This window comes from Aethalodelphis obliquidens, unplaced genomic scaffold, assembly GCF_003676395.1.
Source record: "Aethalodelphis obliquidens isolate GAN/ISIS:26980383/991018 unplaced genomic scaffold, ASM367639v1 scaffold4, whole genome shotgun sequence".
NCBI classification, from domain to species: domain Eukaryota; kingdom Metazoa; phylum Chordata; class Mammalia; order Artiodactyla; family Delphinidae; genus Aethalodelphis; species Aethalodelphis obliquidens.
In genome coordinates this window covers 41,468,972-41,487,220 of record NW_020837948.1, presented here as the reverse complement: position 1 = coordinate 41,487,220, position 18,249 = coordinate 41,468,972, and the positions used below count along the sequence as shown (strand labels likewise).

Sequence of the window (18,249 nt, the reverse complement as noted above, 5' to 3'; positions counted from 1 at the left end):
TTCTGTGACTTGCTTTTTTGCAGGTGTATATGTTTCATTGTTTCACAGTTGTACCTTTTATCCATTTTACTATTGATAAATATTTTGGTGTCTTTTTGCTGGTTTGTTTTTGATGGATTGATTGGTTTTTGTAACTGTGAGCATTTCTGCCATGAATAGTATGAACCTTTTCTTACATTACTTTTGGTGCACATGTTCAAGAGTTCCTCTAGCTTAGGATATATCCCTAAGAGAATTCTGGGTTATAAGGACTGTGCATGTTCAAGTCTACTAGATAATGAACAACTGTTTTCCAAAATATTTTACTAATATATACCCACTCCAACAGTGAATGAGATTTTGTATTGTATATAACTTTTTTTTTAATGTGTCATAATTCAGACTCGTCTTGAATTTATATGGATTTTGTAACATACATCATTCATGTTTACATTTGTTTAATTGTGGTCTAAATATGTTTAGAAGGGAATTAAGAAAAAGGATGAAGATATTCAAAGGAATTATACTTTGAGGAAAAAACACAAAAGAGAGAAAGAAAGAGATTCCAGGAAGGACAATGAACATGACAAAATTACCGTAAGAAAGCACATTTATAGAGATCAGGTAAAACTTTGTAAGCTAAGCTGAAAGAAAACAAAGAACAGTTTTAATTTCTTTTGGCTCTTCCCTAATATCACCTACACATATAATCTGATTTTTGTGATTGCGTGCTGTGTTAAATATAACTTGTACATCTTATGAAAGCAATCTTCTTGATTTGATCTGGTGTAATATTCATAATTAATGTTATAATTAGATTTGGTTCACAAATATTTTTACATGTGTACAGAAAGAATTTGAGTTAATAATCAGGATATTCAAATATATTTTATTTTGCCTGACTAAAACAAAAAAGAAAGGTTCTGACAAAAGAGGCTAAAATTCTTAAAATGAAAAATACACGTGTATGTAGTTTGGCTAATACATTCTAATCTAAATAATCTAAATTTTAGGGGTTGGTTTTTGTTTTTTGTTTTTTGTTTTTTCGCGGTACGCGGGCCTCTCACCGCCGTGGCCTCTCCCGTAGCGGGACACAGGCTCCAGACGCGCAGGCTCAGCGGCCATGGCTCACGGGCCCAGCCGCTCCGCGGCATGTGGGATCCTCCCGGACCAGGGCACGAACCCGTGTCCCCTGCAACAGCAGGCGGACTCTCAACCATTGCGCCACCAGGGGAGCCCAGTAGCTTGTCTTTTAAACAGGATCCTTCTTGTGTTAATTTTTCTAGAGTATAACTTTATTTTACAGTCTAGACAGCGTGTTTATATGTATTCAGAAGGATCTTCAGAAGAATGATAAAGGTAAATAATCATGTTTTGTGGGAACATGGCAACCAAAAAACAAAAAAACAAAACAAGGGAGAGAGAGAGGTTCCAGGAAAGGTTTGGAACAGGTTAAAATAAAAAGTACTTAAGAAAGTGCACATGTAAATATCAGGTAAAACTTTGCAATTAAAACATTTGGTTTTTAATTTTTTTAATTTCAATCTGTAATCTTTATGTAATATAATTGTAAGGACCTTTGCTGTAGTTAACACTGCATGAATGTGTTCTTGTGTTGTCTATTGTGATACTTAGCATTTGTGTTGACACTCTTTAGTACATTGTGTAAAGTACTTTTTTGTGTATACAGAAAGAAATGAAGAATTCTGTTTTTGCTGATCATGCCAAAGAATCAAAAACCAAGGATATCAGGACAGATGTGGATATTGCTGACATAAAAAATGCCTTAAGGAAACACATATACAGAGCTCAGGTAGAACTTGACGTACTAAAAATTTTGTATACTTTCTCTCATTCTGTAGTGTAACCAAGTATAATAATAATAATAATAATGAGTCATTTTATTATTATGTTTAATATGTCTTAAAATAATTTTATTCATTAATTTTTGTTAATAGTAATTATTGTCTGTGGACATTTAGTAAATTGCTGAATTCTCTGCCATTTATACCTCAGTGATATCACGGATAAGTTATGTGTTTTATAAACTGCTGTAACTTGTTGCTTGTTAACCTGCTATTGGAGAATGAGGGCTAGAGGATCCCCGTTTCTGTTGTCCTCGTTCAGCCTCAGTCTGAGAAAGGGTTTGAGGCTCCCTGGGTTTTGGGGAAGGGCTTTTTCAGTGTTCTTGCCCTGCCTCAAGTAATAGGGGATGATCTGGGATCACCATCTCTTCCTGCCTCTCTCTGGGGGTAAAGGATTTTTTTCCTATTTCCTTATCCAGCAGGTTATGGGTTTGCATGTGTGCCCTGAGGGTAACCACATTTGCTACCCTTCCCACAGCAGCCGCTGTTCAAGCCTCAGCCTCCACCACTAGGGAGACTTTCTTTGGTCTCCCACCCTGTCTCTTTTCGTTTACATGAGCACCCAGTGAGGTCCATGGAGAAAATCATGCCATTGAGTGCAAACTCCCCGCATTTTGTTGATTCCCAGGGGTTCTGTTTTCTCTTGCTGGCCCACACTTGGCCTTTAGTAAATGGTGAAAAATTTACGTTGAAATCTTACCCACTGTAGTGGAGTCCTCCTATTTCTGCTAAACTCTCTCAGATAAATCAGTGCTCATGTCCCATGTCCTTGGAGGCTCCTCTCTTTCTTCATATCTCTGTTTAGTTTGTTGCACTAAGACCTCTGCTGTCCTAAGGGTTCAGGTGAAGTTATCATTTCGTAGATTTTCCATTTTTATTGTTTGTAATGTGGGAAGGCCTCTCTTTTCAGCTTTCTATATCCTAAGTGGAAGCCAAGCCTCTATCATTGTTTTAATTTGTATTTCTTCTGTTAGTAGCAAGTTTGAGCATATTTTATGCCTTCACTTGCCATTTGTGTATTTCTTCCTCTGCCAACTGCTTGTTGGTACTCTTTTCTCTATTTTTTCAGTAGGTTGTTTTATACCACTGCTTCTAGAACTCTTTATATAATCAGGATATTATCTCTTGTTATGTTTACAAATATTTCTCCAGTATAATCTTTTAAACAAATACAAACTTACAGGTATTTTACAATAGAGGAAGATTTTACATGTGATTATATACAAAACATGACTAAATTTTTTCTCCTATGGAGTTTTATACAAAAGTCCAGAGGAGCATTTTATAAATGCTCTCTCCATTTATATTTCTAATTATTAAAATACTGAGGACAATGGACCTATTCAGGTCTTCAAAGTAAATATGACTTTACCTTTTACATTATTTTAATTTAGAAGGGGAAAATAGAGACTGTTCATAGTCATGAGAGTGCCATTACCCTAAAATGATGGAGGTCCCTAGTTAAACATGAGAATCAGATCAATTATATCTATTAATGTCTTCCTGAATCTGATTTGTAAGTTTGGCCAAGGCTTTATGCTTTGTAAGCTGAACTGTATTTTTTGACCTAAAAATGTTTAATTTTAATTAATGGTTTCTGTTTTGTAGGCTATAAGATACAGCTGCATTAGAATAGATAAACAACCAGCATACAATGTTGAGGTAAGAAATTTGGAGTAGGGTGCTGATGGGGGCAAAAAGAAGCTTTATGTTTTATTATTAGTTGTTTTGATATAAAGGTATGTGTTGTCAGCAAGACAAAACTTCTTATCAAATTTGAAATGTAGCTTCTCTAATCAGAAGTGAAAAAGAAAAATAGTATTCTATCAAAGCTCCAAAAAAAATTCTATACAGTAATAAAAATTGATAAGAGGAATTAAAAACTTACCTTGTGCTCATCACAGGTGAGTTATGTATCCCTATTCATACATTTCATAGGTTTCATAATTACTACTTCTAGATTAAATTTTCAGTGTAATACTTATGAGTATATTATTTTCTTTATATCATTATTCATTCCTTTAAAATTGATTGTTTTAGTCCATGAGTCTTTCAGAGTATTCTTGATTCTCAACTAGGTGAAATGAGTCACTTTTATTGTTAAAAATATTTTGACCAAGGGGGCTGTATTTTGTGGAACTCTTAAGAGTTATATTAATGTGCATGTTCAGAGTAATTTTATGATACTGTAGCAGTTGTCACTTTTTGCAAATATTGATTCTGCTTGATGACATCTTAATATATGTAGCATATCTTAATAGGCATAGTTTGCTTATAAGTTTAAAAGAACACCAAAAAATAATTTTGCATCTAAATTAAAACTATGTGTGGTTGTACCTCCAACTGAAGTCTCATTATCAGCCAGACTTTGCAAATGCCTTTTAAAGTTTTCCTTTAGAGGTAGTGTTTCCTCTTACTATTCAAGGTGACAGAGAATAATAAATAAAACAATAATGTATATGTTTTGCAGTGCAATTTTATTGTTGTAAGACACATTCATACAAATCATTTTTTTGGAACCACATAACAACATAGTGAAGTAGTGAGGGCAGGGATTGTTCATTTTACGGATGAGGAAATTCAGGCTCCTTGCTAATACAAAATTTCATCTCAGAATTTTCCCCTTCTTTTCTTTGAGTCATAGAATCTTTCCTTTCTTAGGTTAAAAATGCTGAATTTCCCAGAGGTGTATTAAATTTAATTGAAAGCCTCATAGAAGGACAGTTTTTTAAAGAAGCAATTGAGGAACTTTCCTCTTTGCAGTCACATTATATCCCTCCTGTTTGCCTTCTTCACGCTCTTCTAGAGAACATTCTACAGGTAAGAGCAGTCTTACGGGTTTTATAGTCTTTCAAAGAATGTTAAACTATGAACACTTTCTCAGTTTTTGTAAGTTTATAGTTTATTTTCTCTCTTCATTATTTCTTTTCCTCATTTTAATAATAAATGCAGTACCTATTTATTACCATTTCTTTTCTGTTTTTAAACTCTATGCTAGGTATTACTCTGAGTGTTTTAACTTAATATTTTCTCAGAATTTTTTTCTGTGGCAGTAAAGTATCTAATGTAAAAATCAAATTATAAGGATCTAGAATGTCATTTAGTAAATTACTCATTTAGTACACTGGTAATGATTTTTATTCATAGTATATGTAGACACTGAACTTACTCCTTGTTCCTATTGTGAAAATCACTAGGAACAGCTTTTCAAAGGTAGATTTCTAGTCATATTCTTCATCTAGGTGACAATTTGAAGAAACAACAGGTTTAAGCTATGTCAGACTAATGTTGGTGATAAGTCAGAATGTTACATGTAAAGTTTCTTCATTTCAGGTCACATTTGGGAACTCTTTTAATCACACTATAATCATGAGAAGTAAAATGGACATATGATATAGATTAGTCCCAATAGCTAGGATTATCTAATATGTAGGTACATATTTAGAGTGTGCCTCTCTCTCAGTTGCAGTATTTAATTAGCTAAACATGATGCTTCCATCTGTTCTTTGTCCAAACACATATTTTTGCCAAGAAAGTTAGGTCTAGGTTATTACAGTTTTAAACTAAATTAGCTGGTAAAACTGTACTTTTAGCTATTGTGTTTTATTTGTTTGTTTATTTTTAAATAATAGGATAACATAGATACGTTTTCTGGTCGATACTTTCATATATTGTCAGCTCTTCTTCACCTTCACCCTCCTTGGAAGTCCCCAGCCATGTCAAGATATTACTTAGAATTGTTTCAGTGTCCAACTTGTATGAAAGGGGCATGGTCTCTAATAGAAGTGCTTATCAGGTAAGGAATTTCACATGTGAGGATGTTAAATTTCATATAGTTAGTGTTCTGCTATGTATTTTTTAGATACTGATAAAAGAAGTACATTTCTTTTTAGAAAAATTTTTGTGTGTGTGTAATGTCTGTGTGTTGTATTTATTGCAAAGGCCAAGTCTAAGTTGGTCATGTTTGTCAATCATTTTATTTTTAAAAAATGTTTAATAAATATATGAAATGGCTCACAGGAATGCCAAATCATTATTTATTTTTATTGTATTTTTTAACAAAATAAGTTTGCATATTTTAAAAATTAAGAAAATGAATTTATTGGATATGAATATCATAAAATTTTGGTTATCAACAGTATAAACATTTGTAACTGTATACAATATCTGTTTTAGTGTTTCTGTTATATTTTTTCAGCTAGAAATTTGAATTTTGAAACTGAACTTAATGTTTCCTAAATATGTCATCTCTTTCATGCCTCTGCACATGCTGTCATCTGCCTAGATCCTTCCTTTGTCTTCCATATGTTAATCTCTTCAGAAATCCCTCCTATTTCTGCTTCTTTCTCTCAAACAGAAGTAATCATTTTTCTATGTCTTCTCTGATAGCTCTCTGTATCTGATAGCCTTCCTTTGTCTGGGAAGTACTTTATTTTTATCCAAATGTTCAGTTTTAGGGCGGTCCATAGTAGTAAGAGAAAGGATACTTGACTAGCCAGGCAAAAGCTAGATCTTTGGTTACCTCTTTGAGATCATAGGGATTTACCTACCATCTTGGTTGTGTTATATTTGAAGGAGGCTAATCAGCTAGCTAGCATGCATTTACTCATTCTTTCAAAAAATGTTATTGAGTAGTTACTGGGAGCCAGGCATTGTGCTATGTTTCAGGGGTAAAAAGATAAAATAACAGTTCCCACACTTTTGAAGGTGTAAACACAATTCTAACACAGTACTGTTCCAGCATAGGTGTAGGATGTGAGCATATATGGTTTACATATTTGCCATTCTTCCTAATTTACAAATCTGTTTCTTCCTTCGCTGTCATCACCTTTATTTAAAAAGCCTTCATTGCTTCTTATGTAAACTGTTGCAATATCCACTTTATTGATCTTGATCCTACTTTTTCCTTTATCTTCCAAAGTACATGCTTTGGAAGCATGCTCTTTCCAAAGTGTGCTTTGGAAAGTATGCTCTTTCCAAAGTGGTCTTTTCATTTCCCAGATAAAAGTCCTTCAACACACATATCACCTGTAGGAAACATTTTAAATTCCTTAGCAAAACATGTAAGACCCTTCATGATTTAGCCCTATGTATGTCTCCATTCTTCATCATTTTCCCAGGCATGCCCAATGACTGAACTATTTTCATTTCTTATCCCTTTGCTCTTATGTTTTATCTGTCTATATAAACCTCCATTCTTGCCACCCTATAAATACCTGGCCTCTCCTAATTATCCTTTAAAATGCAAGTCAAATGTCACTTCCTATCTCTTGCCCTTTCCTTTGAGTTAAGTTTTTCACTTAAATCAGCCTCTGACTTTTTTTTAAATTTATTGTGGTAGCATTGGTTTGTAATATATTTGTTGCATGTGTACAACATTATATTTCTATTTCTGTATACCTACAGTGTGCTCATCAGCAAAAATTGAGTTTCCATTTGTCACCATACAGTTGATCCCCTTCTCTCCACCCACCGCCCTACCCCTTCCCCTCTGGTAACCACTACTCTATTCATATCTGTGTTTGTTTTGGTTTGGTCTGGTTTGCTCAATTATTTTGTCCATTTGTTTGTTTTTTATATACCACATGAGTGAAATCGTAGGGTATATGTCTTTCTCAGTCTGACTTGTTTCACTTAACATAATACTCTCAAGATCTATCCATGTTGTTACAAATGGCAAGATTTTTTTCTTTCTTATGTCTGAATAGTATTCTTTTGTGTGTGTGTGTGTGTATGTATCACATTGTGATTTATTCATCTGTTGATGGGCACTTAAGATAGTTTCCATATTTTGGCTAGTGTAAATAATGCTGCAGTAAACAGAAGAGTACATATATCTTTTCAAATTAGTGTTTTCATATTCTTGGATAAATGCCCAGAAGTGGGATAGCTGGATCTTATGGTAGTCCTGCTCTTAATTTTTTGAGGGATCTCCATACTGTTTTCCATAGTGGCTACACCAGTTTACATTCCCACCAACAGTGTATGCAACCTCTGACTTTCAGAAGAGTAGATGCTCAGTGTTAAACATCTCCCTCCTCAGTGCTTATAATGTCTGGAACATAATAAGTGCCTTATAAATGCTTGGATGAATTAATTGATGCTACAGGAAATGGAATTCAGGCAGGTTAAAAGTAGACTTTTTAATAAACAGATACCCAGGTTTAATTACAAAATAATTGGGTCTGTTGGGAGTCTCGGGGAAGGTTCCCAGGAAAGTGGTAGGAATACAGATGAGCTGGGTGATACTCGTCTACTTCTGAGTGTATTTTTGTTTTTTGTTTGTTTGTTTTTGTTTGTTTTTGCGGTACACGGACCCCTCACTGTTGTGGCCTCTCCCGTTGCGGAGCACAGGCTCCGGACGCGCAGGCCCAGCAGCCATGGCTCACGGACCCAGCCGCTCCACGGCATGTGGGATCCTCCCAGACCGGGGCACGAACCCGTGTCCCCTGCATCGGCAGGCGGACCCTCAACCACTGCGCCACCAGGGAAGCCCCGTATTTTTGTTTTTATAAATTTATTTATTTATTTTTGGCTGCAGTGGGTCTTCGTTGCTGCACACATGCTTTTTCTCTTGTTGCAGTGAGCAGGGGCTTCTCTTGTTGCAGAGCACAGGCTCTAGGCACACGGGCTTCAGGAGTTGTGGCACATGAGCTCAGCAGTTCTGGCTCGTGGGCTCTAGAGCGCTGGCTCAGTAGTTGTGGCACACGGGCTTAGTTGCTCTGCAGCATGTGGAATCTTCCCGGACCTGCGTGGGCAGGCGGATTCTTAACCACTGCACCACCAGGGAAGTCCCTGAGTGTATTTTTGAAATATTTCATAATGTTTTTAGAAAAAGAGAAAAGATACTATGGTATCCATCTCTGGCAGTTTTCAGATAGACTGAATAACTATATGGTCAAGGAGGATCTTTTAGAACAGATTTGAATATTAAATGGATTGTTACATTTAATAGCTGTTAAGGGCCCTCCTAATCTGCGAGTGTGGTATTCAAAATAGATGGGGAAGATGGAGACAGAGGTACAGAGTTATAAGTACATTGTTGGTATAATTGATAATGAAGTTGGAAGAAAATTGTAATAAATGTTGTTGCCTGGACTCTCTCTCTTAGTCCTGGAGTTCTGAGTAATTTTATGTTCTCTTTTAAAAAATACTATAGGGCTTCCCTGGTGGCGCAGTGGTTGAGAGTCTGCCTGCCGATGCAGGGGACATGGGTTTGTGCCCTGGTCCGGGAAGATCCCACCTGCCGTGTAGCGGCTAGGCCTGTGAGCCGTGGCTGCTGAGCCTGCGCGTCCGGAGCCTGTGCTCCGCAACGGGAGAGACCACGGCAGTGAGAGGCCTGCATACCGCAAAAAAACAAACAAACAAACAAACAAATACTATAGAACTGTGCTGTCCAACCCCATAGCCACTAGCCACATGTGACTATATTTAAATTTAATTAAGATTAAATAATTAAAAATTCAACACCTCAGTTTTGCACAAGCCACATTTCAGGTGTTCAGTAGAACATATCCATCATCATGGAAAGTTCTGTTGGATAGGACTGCTGCAGAAGATGGAAAGAAAATAAATCCTGAATTTTTAAAACTTCAAAAAAAATAGCTCTAAATGACCTTCATTTTACTAAATAATGAAAAATGAAATAATTTTGAGTAAGAGGAGGATTATAGGGAGTATTATAAATTGAAAGTGTAACTGGTCATCTGAATCAAAAGGGTTTAATGAAATTCATAGTTTTTTTTTCTTTTTCAGTGAAATAAAGAATACAAGGGGAGAGTACCAGATGGTTGTTAACCATTAACAATCATTGAAAAATAGAGAAATTAGATCTCTATTATTAGAAAATTAACTGTCATGGGGTATTTGACAGGGTTTAATTTTTAAAGGAAGAAAATATATTATTAATAAAATTTTGTTGAATTTGCTTTATATTTTGTTAGAGCAAGCTTTATTAAAATTCCAATGATTTTCTGAAGAAAGAAATACTTTGCTCACAAATTACTCAATGAGTTGTTGCATGTTATATGATTGTTGGGTTCATGTTTTCCAGGTCTTGCCTTTTCAGTGAAAGTTTTTGTCATCAAATTTCAGAAAATATTATTGGCTCTAAGTTGCTCCACCTGACACTGCTCAAATTTTTCTTTAATTTAGTTAAAAGTGAAGTCCGACATCTGAGTCAAAAGTAAGTTTTAATCACCAAAAAACATATTTTCTATATATTGTCTTATGTACCATTTTTCTAATTATTTATCTACATATTTCTAAAAAAAAACCTTGTTTTCTAGTTTCAAGTATATAGATTTATTTTAAAAACATATGTCTAGATTCAGTCCTTCAGTAGCTGTAAAGGTTTGTATGCTTTTTTCATGTTTCCTTACTTCACATTTTTATTTTTCACTAACTTACACATTTGGATAGGTAAGACTGTTTTTATTTTTCAGAATTTGTATATTTTTGAATTCTTTAGTAACTGAATGCTTAAGTAAAAAGCTATACTAGGTTTAATACTGAATCTATAATATCTGTAAGTTCTGCCTATGTTCTAAACCCTGCAGTTGCATTAGTGTGTACTTGTTGATGATTATGTTGAAATGAAGCCATTTAAAAAATTTTGTTTATTATAACTAGATATTATAATCCTTATATATTAATAGACTTCTATATTCAGAAATTGCTAGAATTTTTTTGTTTTATGACAAAATATTATGCCTAATAACCATAATGATCAAATTAGAAGATATTATGCCTAATAACTGTAGTGGTCAAATTGGCATAAAGATATACTTTTCATTCATATTTTTATTAGGTTGTATGACTGGTCAGATTCTCAGAGTCTGAAAATAACAGGAAAGGCAGTTCTTCTTGAAATCTTTTGGTCAGGAAGCGAGACATCTGGGCTTTTAACCAAACCAATAAATATGCTTTTGGAGTGGACTATATATTCTCACAAGGAAAAATGCAAGTCTAGTGATGTAAGTAGGATTAATTTACAAATGAATATTGGCCTATGGAAAAAAGTACTTCTTTGAAGTATGTGTCTTTTTTCTTCCCTTTATTCTTTGAATTACTTGAGACAAATTAACATGCACCCAAATACATCGTTTTCTACTTCGTTTATCTAATTTTAAGGTAAAGATTCTTGGAGGCTGGTTTTGTCATCTCACACTTGCCTGTAGTTCTACATCCACATTTGGAGAGTTACTTGACCATTACTGTTAAGAAATCTATAGTTACTTATCACTCTAGATTTTTTTATTTTTGTACATTTCAATTTTTAAGGAACTTGTGATTATAAAAATTGAGTGAATCCATACAACTTTTTGGTACTACTAATAAAAAGTTCTACTTGTTTTTTAAAACACCTTTCTGGATGTTAAGAGTTATTTCCTGAACCATTTCTTCATAAGTAGGTTTTGCTTGTCAGAAAATCAGCATGCAGTGATTTTAGTATATTATCTATATGAAGGGTAACCAGGAAAATTAAATGCAGAAAATATGTAAAGTGCATAGCAACATACTGCCCCACATTTTAGGTGCATAATAAGTGTTAGTCACCTTTCCTTTCAAAATGAGCTTTTGGGGACTTTATTATTTACATTTTTATATCATTAATTTCTGCTCATTTTTTAAAATTCCTTTCTTTTTCTCTTCTATCTTGAATATTTGAATCTTTTTTCTATTTAGTCTTTATTTCTAATATGTACACTTAATATAAATTGCCTTTTGAGTGGAACTTGAGATTCATTCTGCAAGTTTTGATACTTTAATCTCGGGTGCTCTTATTGTTTTTTTCAAAGTGTTTTTTATTGTCAATTACAAATTCCCCTTTGATCCAAGAAATATTTTAAAAGAGTGTTTTAAAACTTCTAAATGGATGGCTTTTAGTTGTCAGATTTTGTCTATGCTTTTGTTATTAATATCTAATATTAAATTATAGTTAAAAAATGAGCCCTGTATGATTTCCGCTTTCTGAAATTAACTCAACTTTTCTTTTTGACCTCATATAAGATTAGAGGCCAAAATGTGTTTTCTCTGTTATTCTACATTTTTCTCTATCACCTATTAGGTCAAGCTTAAATGTTTTAATCAACTCCTCTGACTCTACCTTGGGAATTTATTCTTTTTTTTTAGCAGTGTCTGCTTTATATACAGTGATGCCTTCTTGTTATTCATGACTGATGTATCATCATAATTGCTAGCTAGGTAATATTTTCTTTGGGGATAGAAAACATAGTAGATGGAGTGGAGACTTCTGGTGTTAAATAGCAATGAAGTCCCTTCTAGCTTAAGGAAAATTCTTACATAGTTTCTCTTCTAATTTATTTCCTCTGATCCTTTTTCGCTCCTCTACTTTTTAAGTTCCAAATGAACTTATGTCACACCTCCTCTTTGTATCCTCTGTGTGTTTTACCCTCTCATCTATATTTTCCATTTTTTTCTGTACTCGGAGCATTCTGGATAGTGTTTTCATCCAATTTCTAGTTCACTAGTCTCTTTTCAGCTGTATCTAATATGATAAACATGGCTATTGCATTTTTTATTTTTTGTATTTTTCCCAGTTTTAGACTTTTTCCTTCCAAATTACTATGATATATTTTTATGGTTTCTGGTTCCCTACGAAGTTTTCAAGGTTTTCTTTTGTCTTTGAACATGGCGATAATAGTTATTTTACAGTCTACATCTGATTATTCCATATTTGACGTTTTTGTGAGTCAGTTTGTATTTGTTGTTTCTGCTGTTTCCTTCTTTCATGTCTTTTATATTCTCTTGCAAGCTAGTTATGTTTGACTGTGTGCCGTAAATTGCATTTGAAAAATTATTTGTAGAAATAGTTTGTGGCAAAGACACAGAATATCTCCCTCTAGCGAAAATTTTTGTTGTGTGGTTCAAGGGTTCCTGGATAGTCAAAGTACAGGGCCACAGATACATGTTGTTTTGCTTCTGATTCATGCTTGCTTTGAGACTGAAGCCCTGCAGGATGTCAGCATATTGGGCATTAGGCCTTGGGCTATGACTTTTATACTCCTTTTTCCCCTAGGCTCCAAACTGTGTATCAGCTCTTTCTCTGGGGTCAGCAAATGTCCTTAGGGCAAAGTCAGCTAGCTTTGAATGCCTCACTTGGTTTTTACCTTCTCCTAGATCTTGGCTGAGCAATTCCTCTTAACTTTACTGAAGATATTTTACATATTTTATTCAACATTTTAAGTTTTCTTCTATAAGATGGTTTATCTGAATTACCTAGGCCTCCATTATTAGAAACAGAACCCCTTACTGATTTTTAAAAATTCTATTTAGGGAGTGTGTGAGGCATTTTTTAAAGAAAACATTCTTTTCAGGTCTTTTTTTTTTTTTTTTTTTTTTTTAATTGGCATTAAAAAGGGAGGATTGTTTCTGGGTATAACTAGATGTCTAAGCTAAAACTGATAAAATCCTGATTATCATCTGCCTTTTTTCTACTGTTTAGACAATAGAATCATTAAGGATAGAAAATATTTCCTCGTTAAGGAGCATTTCTTTTTTATCCATTTGATTATATAAATGAAATTGCTCTTTTATAATTGAAAACAATAATAAAACGGATGTTTTCACAGTTTTACTAAATCACCAAAGGACTGCCACAGATAAGAATCTACTTAGGGAATACTAATGTAAATAGTAACAAATTCATACATATTTAACTTGAAGATTTTTGTTCAGATTTATAAATAAATGTAACATATTTGTGAAGCAATGTACCATAAATTGTACCATCAGTTGTAATACGAGAACTGGTTTTAAACTTTGCAAATTAATATTTTATTTAACATTTGAATTGCTTAAATTCATATAAACTGTTTTTTTTATTGTGGTACTTTATGTGTTAGAATTCATTATTGTACTTAATTAAATCTTTTTTGGCAGTTTCCAATTTCAAGAATTCCATGCATGTTCCCAGACATCATTTTCTGTACTGTAAAGCATTTGTATCTTGATTTGCTTAGTTGAAGCATTCAATTTAAGTCATTAGCTAAACAGAAGTCCTCAGTTTATGCTAATATTGTTTTGTCATAATGTCAATCAGAATGTATTGCAGAGTGACACAGTGGCAATGAATTTCATTGTCATAATCTGAGAAAGCTTTGGGCTTTCCTTGGCAAAGAGCAGAGGTGGGATGTGTCAAGGTTATGGAGGAGGTACACATTTTACTAAGCTTGGTGGTTAGTTCTGCTTTTCTTTGTGGATGTCCTTAAATACTATTTAACCATAACCCTACAATTATTGGTAGAAATGGAAGCTAGTTTCTGTTGAAAGATAAGGAAATTGAGGCTAAAGAATATCAGTAACTTATTCAAGGTATCACAGCTTCTTAGGGCAAAACCTTGACTAGTGGCCAAGTCTCCACTGCAACATACTTTCTCTTACTTCACATGTCACTGTTTAAAATAGGAAGAGGCACAGTATGTACATTATGTTTGCATCTTTCTGCCAGAGGTACTAGAGGAGCAGTTTGTCATCTATTGCTGTGGGATATTGTGGAAAGCCCTAACCTGAGAGTCAGAGGCCAAGAATCAAGTTTGTTCTGCATTATATACTGGTCAATTTTTGGAAGATTGCCAAGTTTGTAAACTGAAGATTACTAGTCCTGGTAGATAATAGAGATATTGACAGAATGTCTTCTAATAGCCTTTCCCTATTAGAAGGGAGATCTAAGGTAAATATATGTCATATGTGCAAATCATATCTATCTTTCATTTCTTTGTTAATACTTAGGGTATTTATGTTCTGTTCTTTCAGCTTTAGCAAACATTTTGGTATTCCAAGAAAGCTTTTCTCTTTTGATGGTTTTTTTTTGCCATTTTCCCACTAATCCACTTCCAAAGCATATATATCCATGGTGCTAGAAATAGTAGCATTGTTACGTTACAGTGAGTACAGTCCATAGCACAGTGTCTTGTTCCTATGGTTATAGTGAGTGTCATAGTTAAGAAAGTAGTGTAAAAGGATCCAAGAACCTGATTTGAAAGTATCTTTTTATATAAAAATTTTCTATGATATATATGTGGTATGTGGTAGATATGTTTAGCCAATGACACACAGGTAGAATAACTTTGGCAAATTGTTTCTTACCATGGTAAAGGAACTACAGTCTTTCCTTGCAGGTACTGTAAGACGTACCTATCTCTAACTGCTTAATAACAATAATTTCAAGGTGAATTGAATAGTAAGCAATATTTTTTTTTTTATTGTCTATAGCTACTTTTCTCACTTGTTTGCTTCCTTTTAACAAATTTTCGGAATGCCCACCAAATGCCAATTATTGTAAGGCCCTGGGGATACTACGGTATCCCAGATGTAAATCCATGGTTTCCTGAAATTCCTGATCTAGTGGAGGATAAAGACAAGTCTACAGGAAACTATAATATACTGTGACAAATTATGTTATGGGAGCCAAGTCCTGGTAGGGTTTTGAACAAACCCCCATATGGGCTTGTTTTTGCTACCCAGCAAATATCTCTCTGATCCTTCACCCATTTGGAGTCAGCATACACGTGGAAAATGCAAAATCATTTCATTATTAGCTAAAACCAATTTATAAGGTAAAATTACTGTTCTAATAACACATTCCACAGCCAATCATCAAATATATTTAGACTTTCTGCTTCTTAGGATGGTCTGCTCATCAGCTCTCTTCCAATATAGATGGTATGAGATTGCCCACACTCCAAAGGCTTTATTTTTTTTTTTCCCCAAGAGATATATTTTATTTTATTATTTTTTTTCATTTTAACATCTTTATTGGCGTATAATTGCTTTACAATGGTATGTTAGTTTCAGCATCACAACAAAATGAATCAGTTATATATATACATATGTTCCCATATCTCTTCCCGCTTGCGTCTCCCTCCCTCCCACCCTCCCTATCCCACCCCTCCAGGCGGTCACAACGCACCGAGCTGATCTCCCTGTGCTATGCGGCTGCTTCCCACTAGCTATCTACCTTACGTTTGGTAGTGTATATATGTCCATGCCTCTTTCTCGCTTTGTCACCGTTTATCTTTCCCCCTCGCCATAGCCGCAAGTCCATTCTCTAGTAAGTCTGTGTCTTTATTCCTGTTTCACCCCTAGGTTTTTCATGACATTTTTTTTTCTTAAATTCCATATATATGTGTTAGCATACGGTATTTGTCTCTCTCTTTCTGACTTACTTCACTCTGTATGACAGACTCTAGGTCTATCCACCTCATTACAAATAGCTCAATTTCGTTTCTTTTTATGGCTGAGTAATATTCCATTGTATATATGTGCCACATCTTCTTTATCCATTCATCCGATGATGAAGACTTAGGTTGTTTCCATCTCCTGGCTATTGTAAATAGAGCTGCAATGAACATTTTGGTACATGACTCTTTTTGAATTATGGTTTTCTCAGGGTATATGCCCAGTAGTGGGATTGCTGGGTCATATGGTAGTTCTATTTGTAGTTTTTCAAGGAACCTCCATACTGTTCTCCACAGTGGCTGTATCAATTTACATTCCCACCAACAGTGTAAGAGGGTTCCCTTTTCTCCACACCCTCTCCAGCATTTATTGTTTCTAGATTTTTTGATGATGGCCATTCTGACTGGTGTGAGATGATATCTCATTGTAGTTTTGATTTGCATTTCTCTAATGATTAGTGATGTTGAGCATTCTTTCATGTGTTTGTTGGCACTCTGTATATCTTCTTTGGAGAAATGTCTATTTAGGTCTTCTGCCCATTTTGGGATTGGGTTGTTTGTTTTTTTGTTATTAAGCTGCATGAGCTGCTTATAAATTTTGGAGATTAATCCTTTGTCAGTTGCTTCATTTGCAAATATTTTCTCCCATTCTGAGGGTTGTCTTTTGGTCTTCTTTATGGTTTCCTTTGCTGCGCAAAAGCTTTTAAGTTTCATTAGGTCCCATTTGTTTACTTTTGTTTTTATTTCCATTTCTCTAGGAGGTGGGTCAAAAAGGACCTCGCTGTGATTTACGTCATAGAGTGTTCTGCCTATGTTTTCCTCTAAGAGTTTGATAGTTTCTGGCCTTACATTTAGGTCTTTAATCCATTTTGAGCTTATTTTTGTGTATGGTGTTAGGGAGTGATCTAATCTCATACTTTTACATGTAGCTGTCCAGTTTTCCCAGCACCACTTATTGAATAGGCTGTCCTTTCTCCACGGTACATTCCTGCCTCCTTTATGAAAGATAAGGTGACCATATGTGCGTGAGTTTATCTCTGGGCTTTCTATCCTGTTCCATTGATCTATATTTCTGTTTTTGTGCCAGTACCATACTGTCTTGATTACTGTAGCTTTGTAGTATAGTCTGAAGTCAGGAAGCCTGATTCCTCCAGCTTCGTTTTTCATTCTCAAGATTGCTTTGGCTATTCGGGGTCTTTTGTGTTTCCATACAAATTGTGAAATGTTTTGTTCTAGTTCTGTGAAAAATGCCAGTGGTAGTTTGATAGGGATTGCATTGAATCTGTAGATTGCTTTGGGTAGTAGAGTCATTTTCACAATGTTGATTCTTCCAATCCAAGAACATGGTATATCTCTCCATCTATTTGTATCATCTTTAATTTCTTTCATCAGTGTCTTATAATTTTCTGCATACAGGTCTTTTGTCTCCTTAGGTAGGTTTATTCCTAGATATTTTGTTCTTTTTGTTGCAATAGTAAATGGGAGTGTTTTCTTGATTTCACATTCAGATTTTTCATCCTTAGTGTATAGGAATGCCAGAGATTTCTGTGCATTAATTTTGTATCCTGCTACTTTACCAAATTCATTGATTAGCTCTAGTAGTTTTCTGGTAGCATCTTTAGGATTCTCTATGTATAGTATCATGTCATCTGCAAACAGTGACAGCTTTACTTCTTCTTTTCCGATTTGGATTCCTTTCATTTCCTTTTCTTCTCTGATTGCTGTGGCTAAAACTTCCAAAACTATGTTGAATAAGAGTGGTGAGAGTGGGCAACTTGTCTTGTTCCTGATCTTAGTGGAAATGCTTTCAGTTTTTCCCCATTGAGGATGATGTTGGCTGTGGGTTTGTCATATATGGCCTTTATTATGTTGAGGAAAGTTCCCTCTATGCCTACTTTCTGCAGGGTTTTTATCATAAATGGGTGTTGAATTTTGTCAAAAGCTTTCTCTGCATCTATTGAGATGATCATGTGGTTTTTCTCCTTCAATTTGTTAATATGGTGTATCACGTTGATTGATTTGCGTATATTGAAGAATCCTTGCATTCCTGGAATAAACCCCACTTGATCATGGTGTATGATCCGTTTAATGTGCTGTTGGATTCTGTTTTCTAGTATTTTGTTGAGGATTTTTGCATCTATGTTAATCAGCGATATTGGCCTGTAGTTTTCTTTCTTTGTGGCATCCTTGTCTGGTTTTGGTAT

At 34.6% G+C, this 18,249-nt stretch overlaps 1 protein-coding gene across 4 annotated transcripts in view; it reads left to right on the top strand.

Moving 5' to 3' along the window:
* Positions 1-18,249, top strand: part of SLF1 (SMC5/6 complex localization factor 1) — a 68,725-nt gene that overhangs the window by 29,298 nt on the left and 21,178 nt on the right. For 3 of the 4 annotated variants that reach the window (XM_027100616.1, XM_027100614.1, XM_027100615.1), the window contains 7 exons: positions 463-603; positions 1,670-1,792; positions 3,453-3,506; positions 4,506-4,664; positions 5,477-5,640; positions 9,898-10,029; positions 10,654-10,819. In XM_027100616.1, coding sequence (XP_026956417.1) covers positions 463-603; positions 1,670-1,792; positions 3,453-3,506; positions 4,506-4,664; positions 5,477-5,640; positions 9,898-10,029; positions 10,654-10,819 — 939 coding nt within the window. The remainder of the gene's footprint in view (positions 1-462; positions 604-1,669; positions 1,793-3,452; positions 3,507-4,505; positions 4,665-5,476; positions 5,641-9,897; positions 10,030-10,653; positions 10,820-18,249) is intronic. The other variant, XM_027100617.1, reaches the window with a different exon arrangement.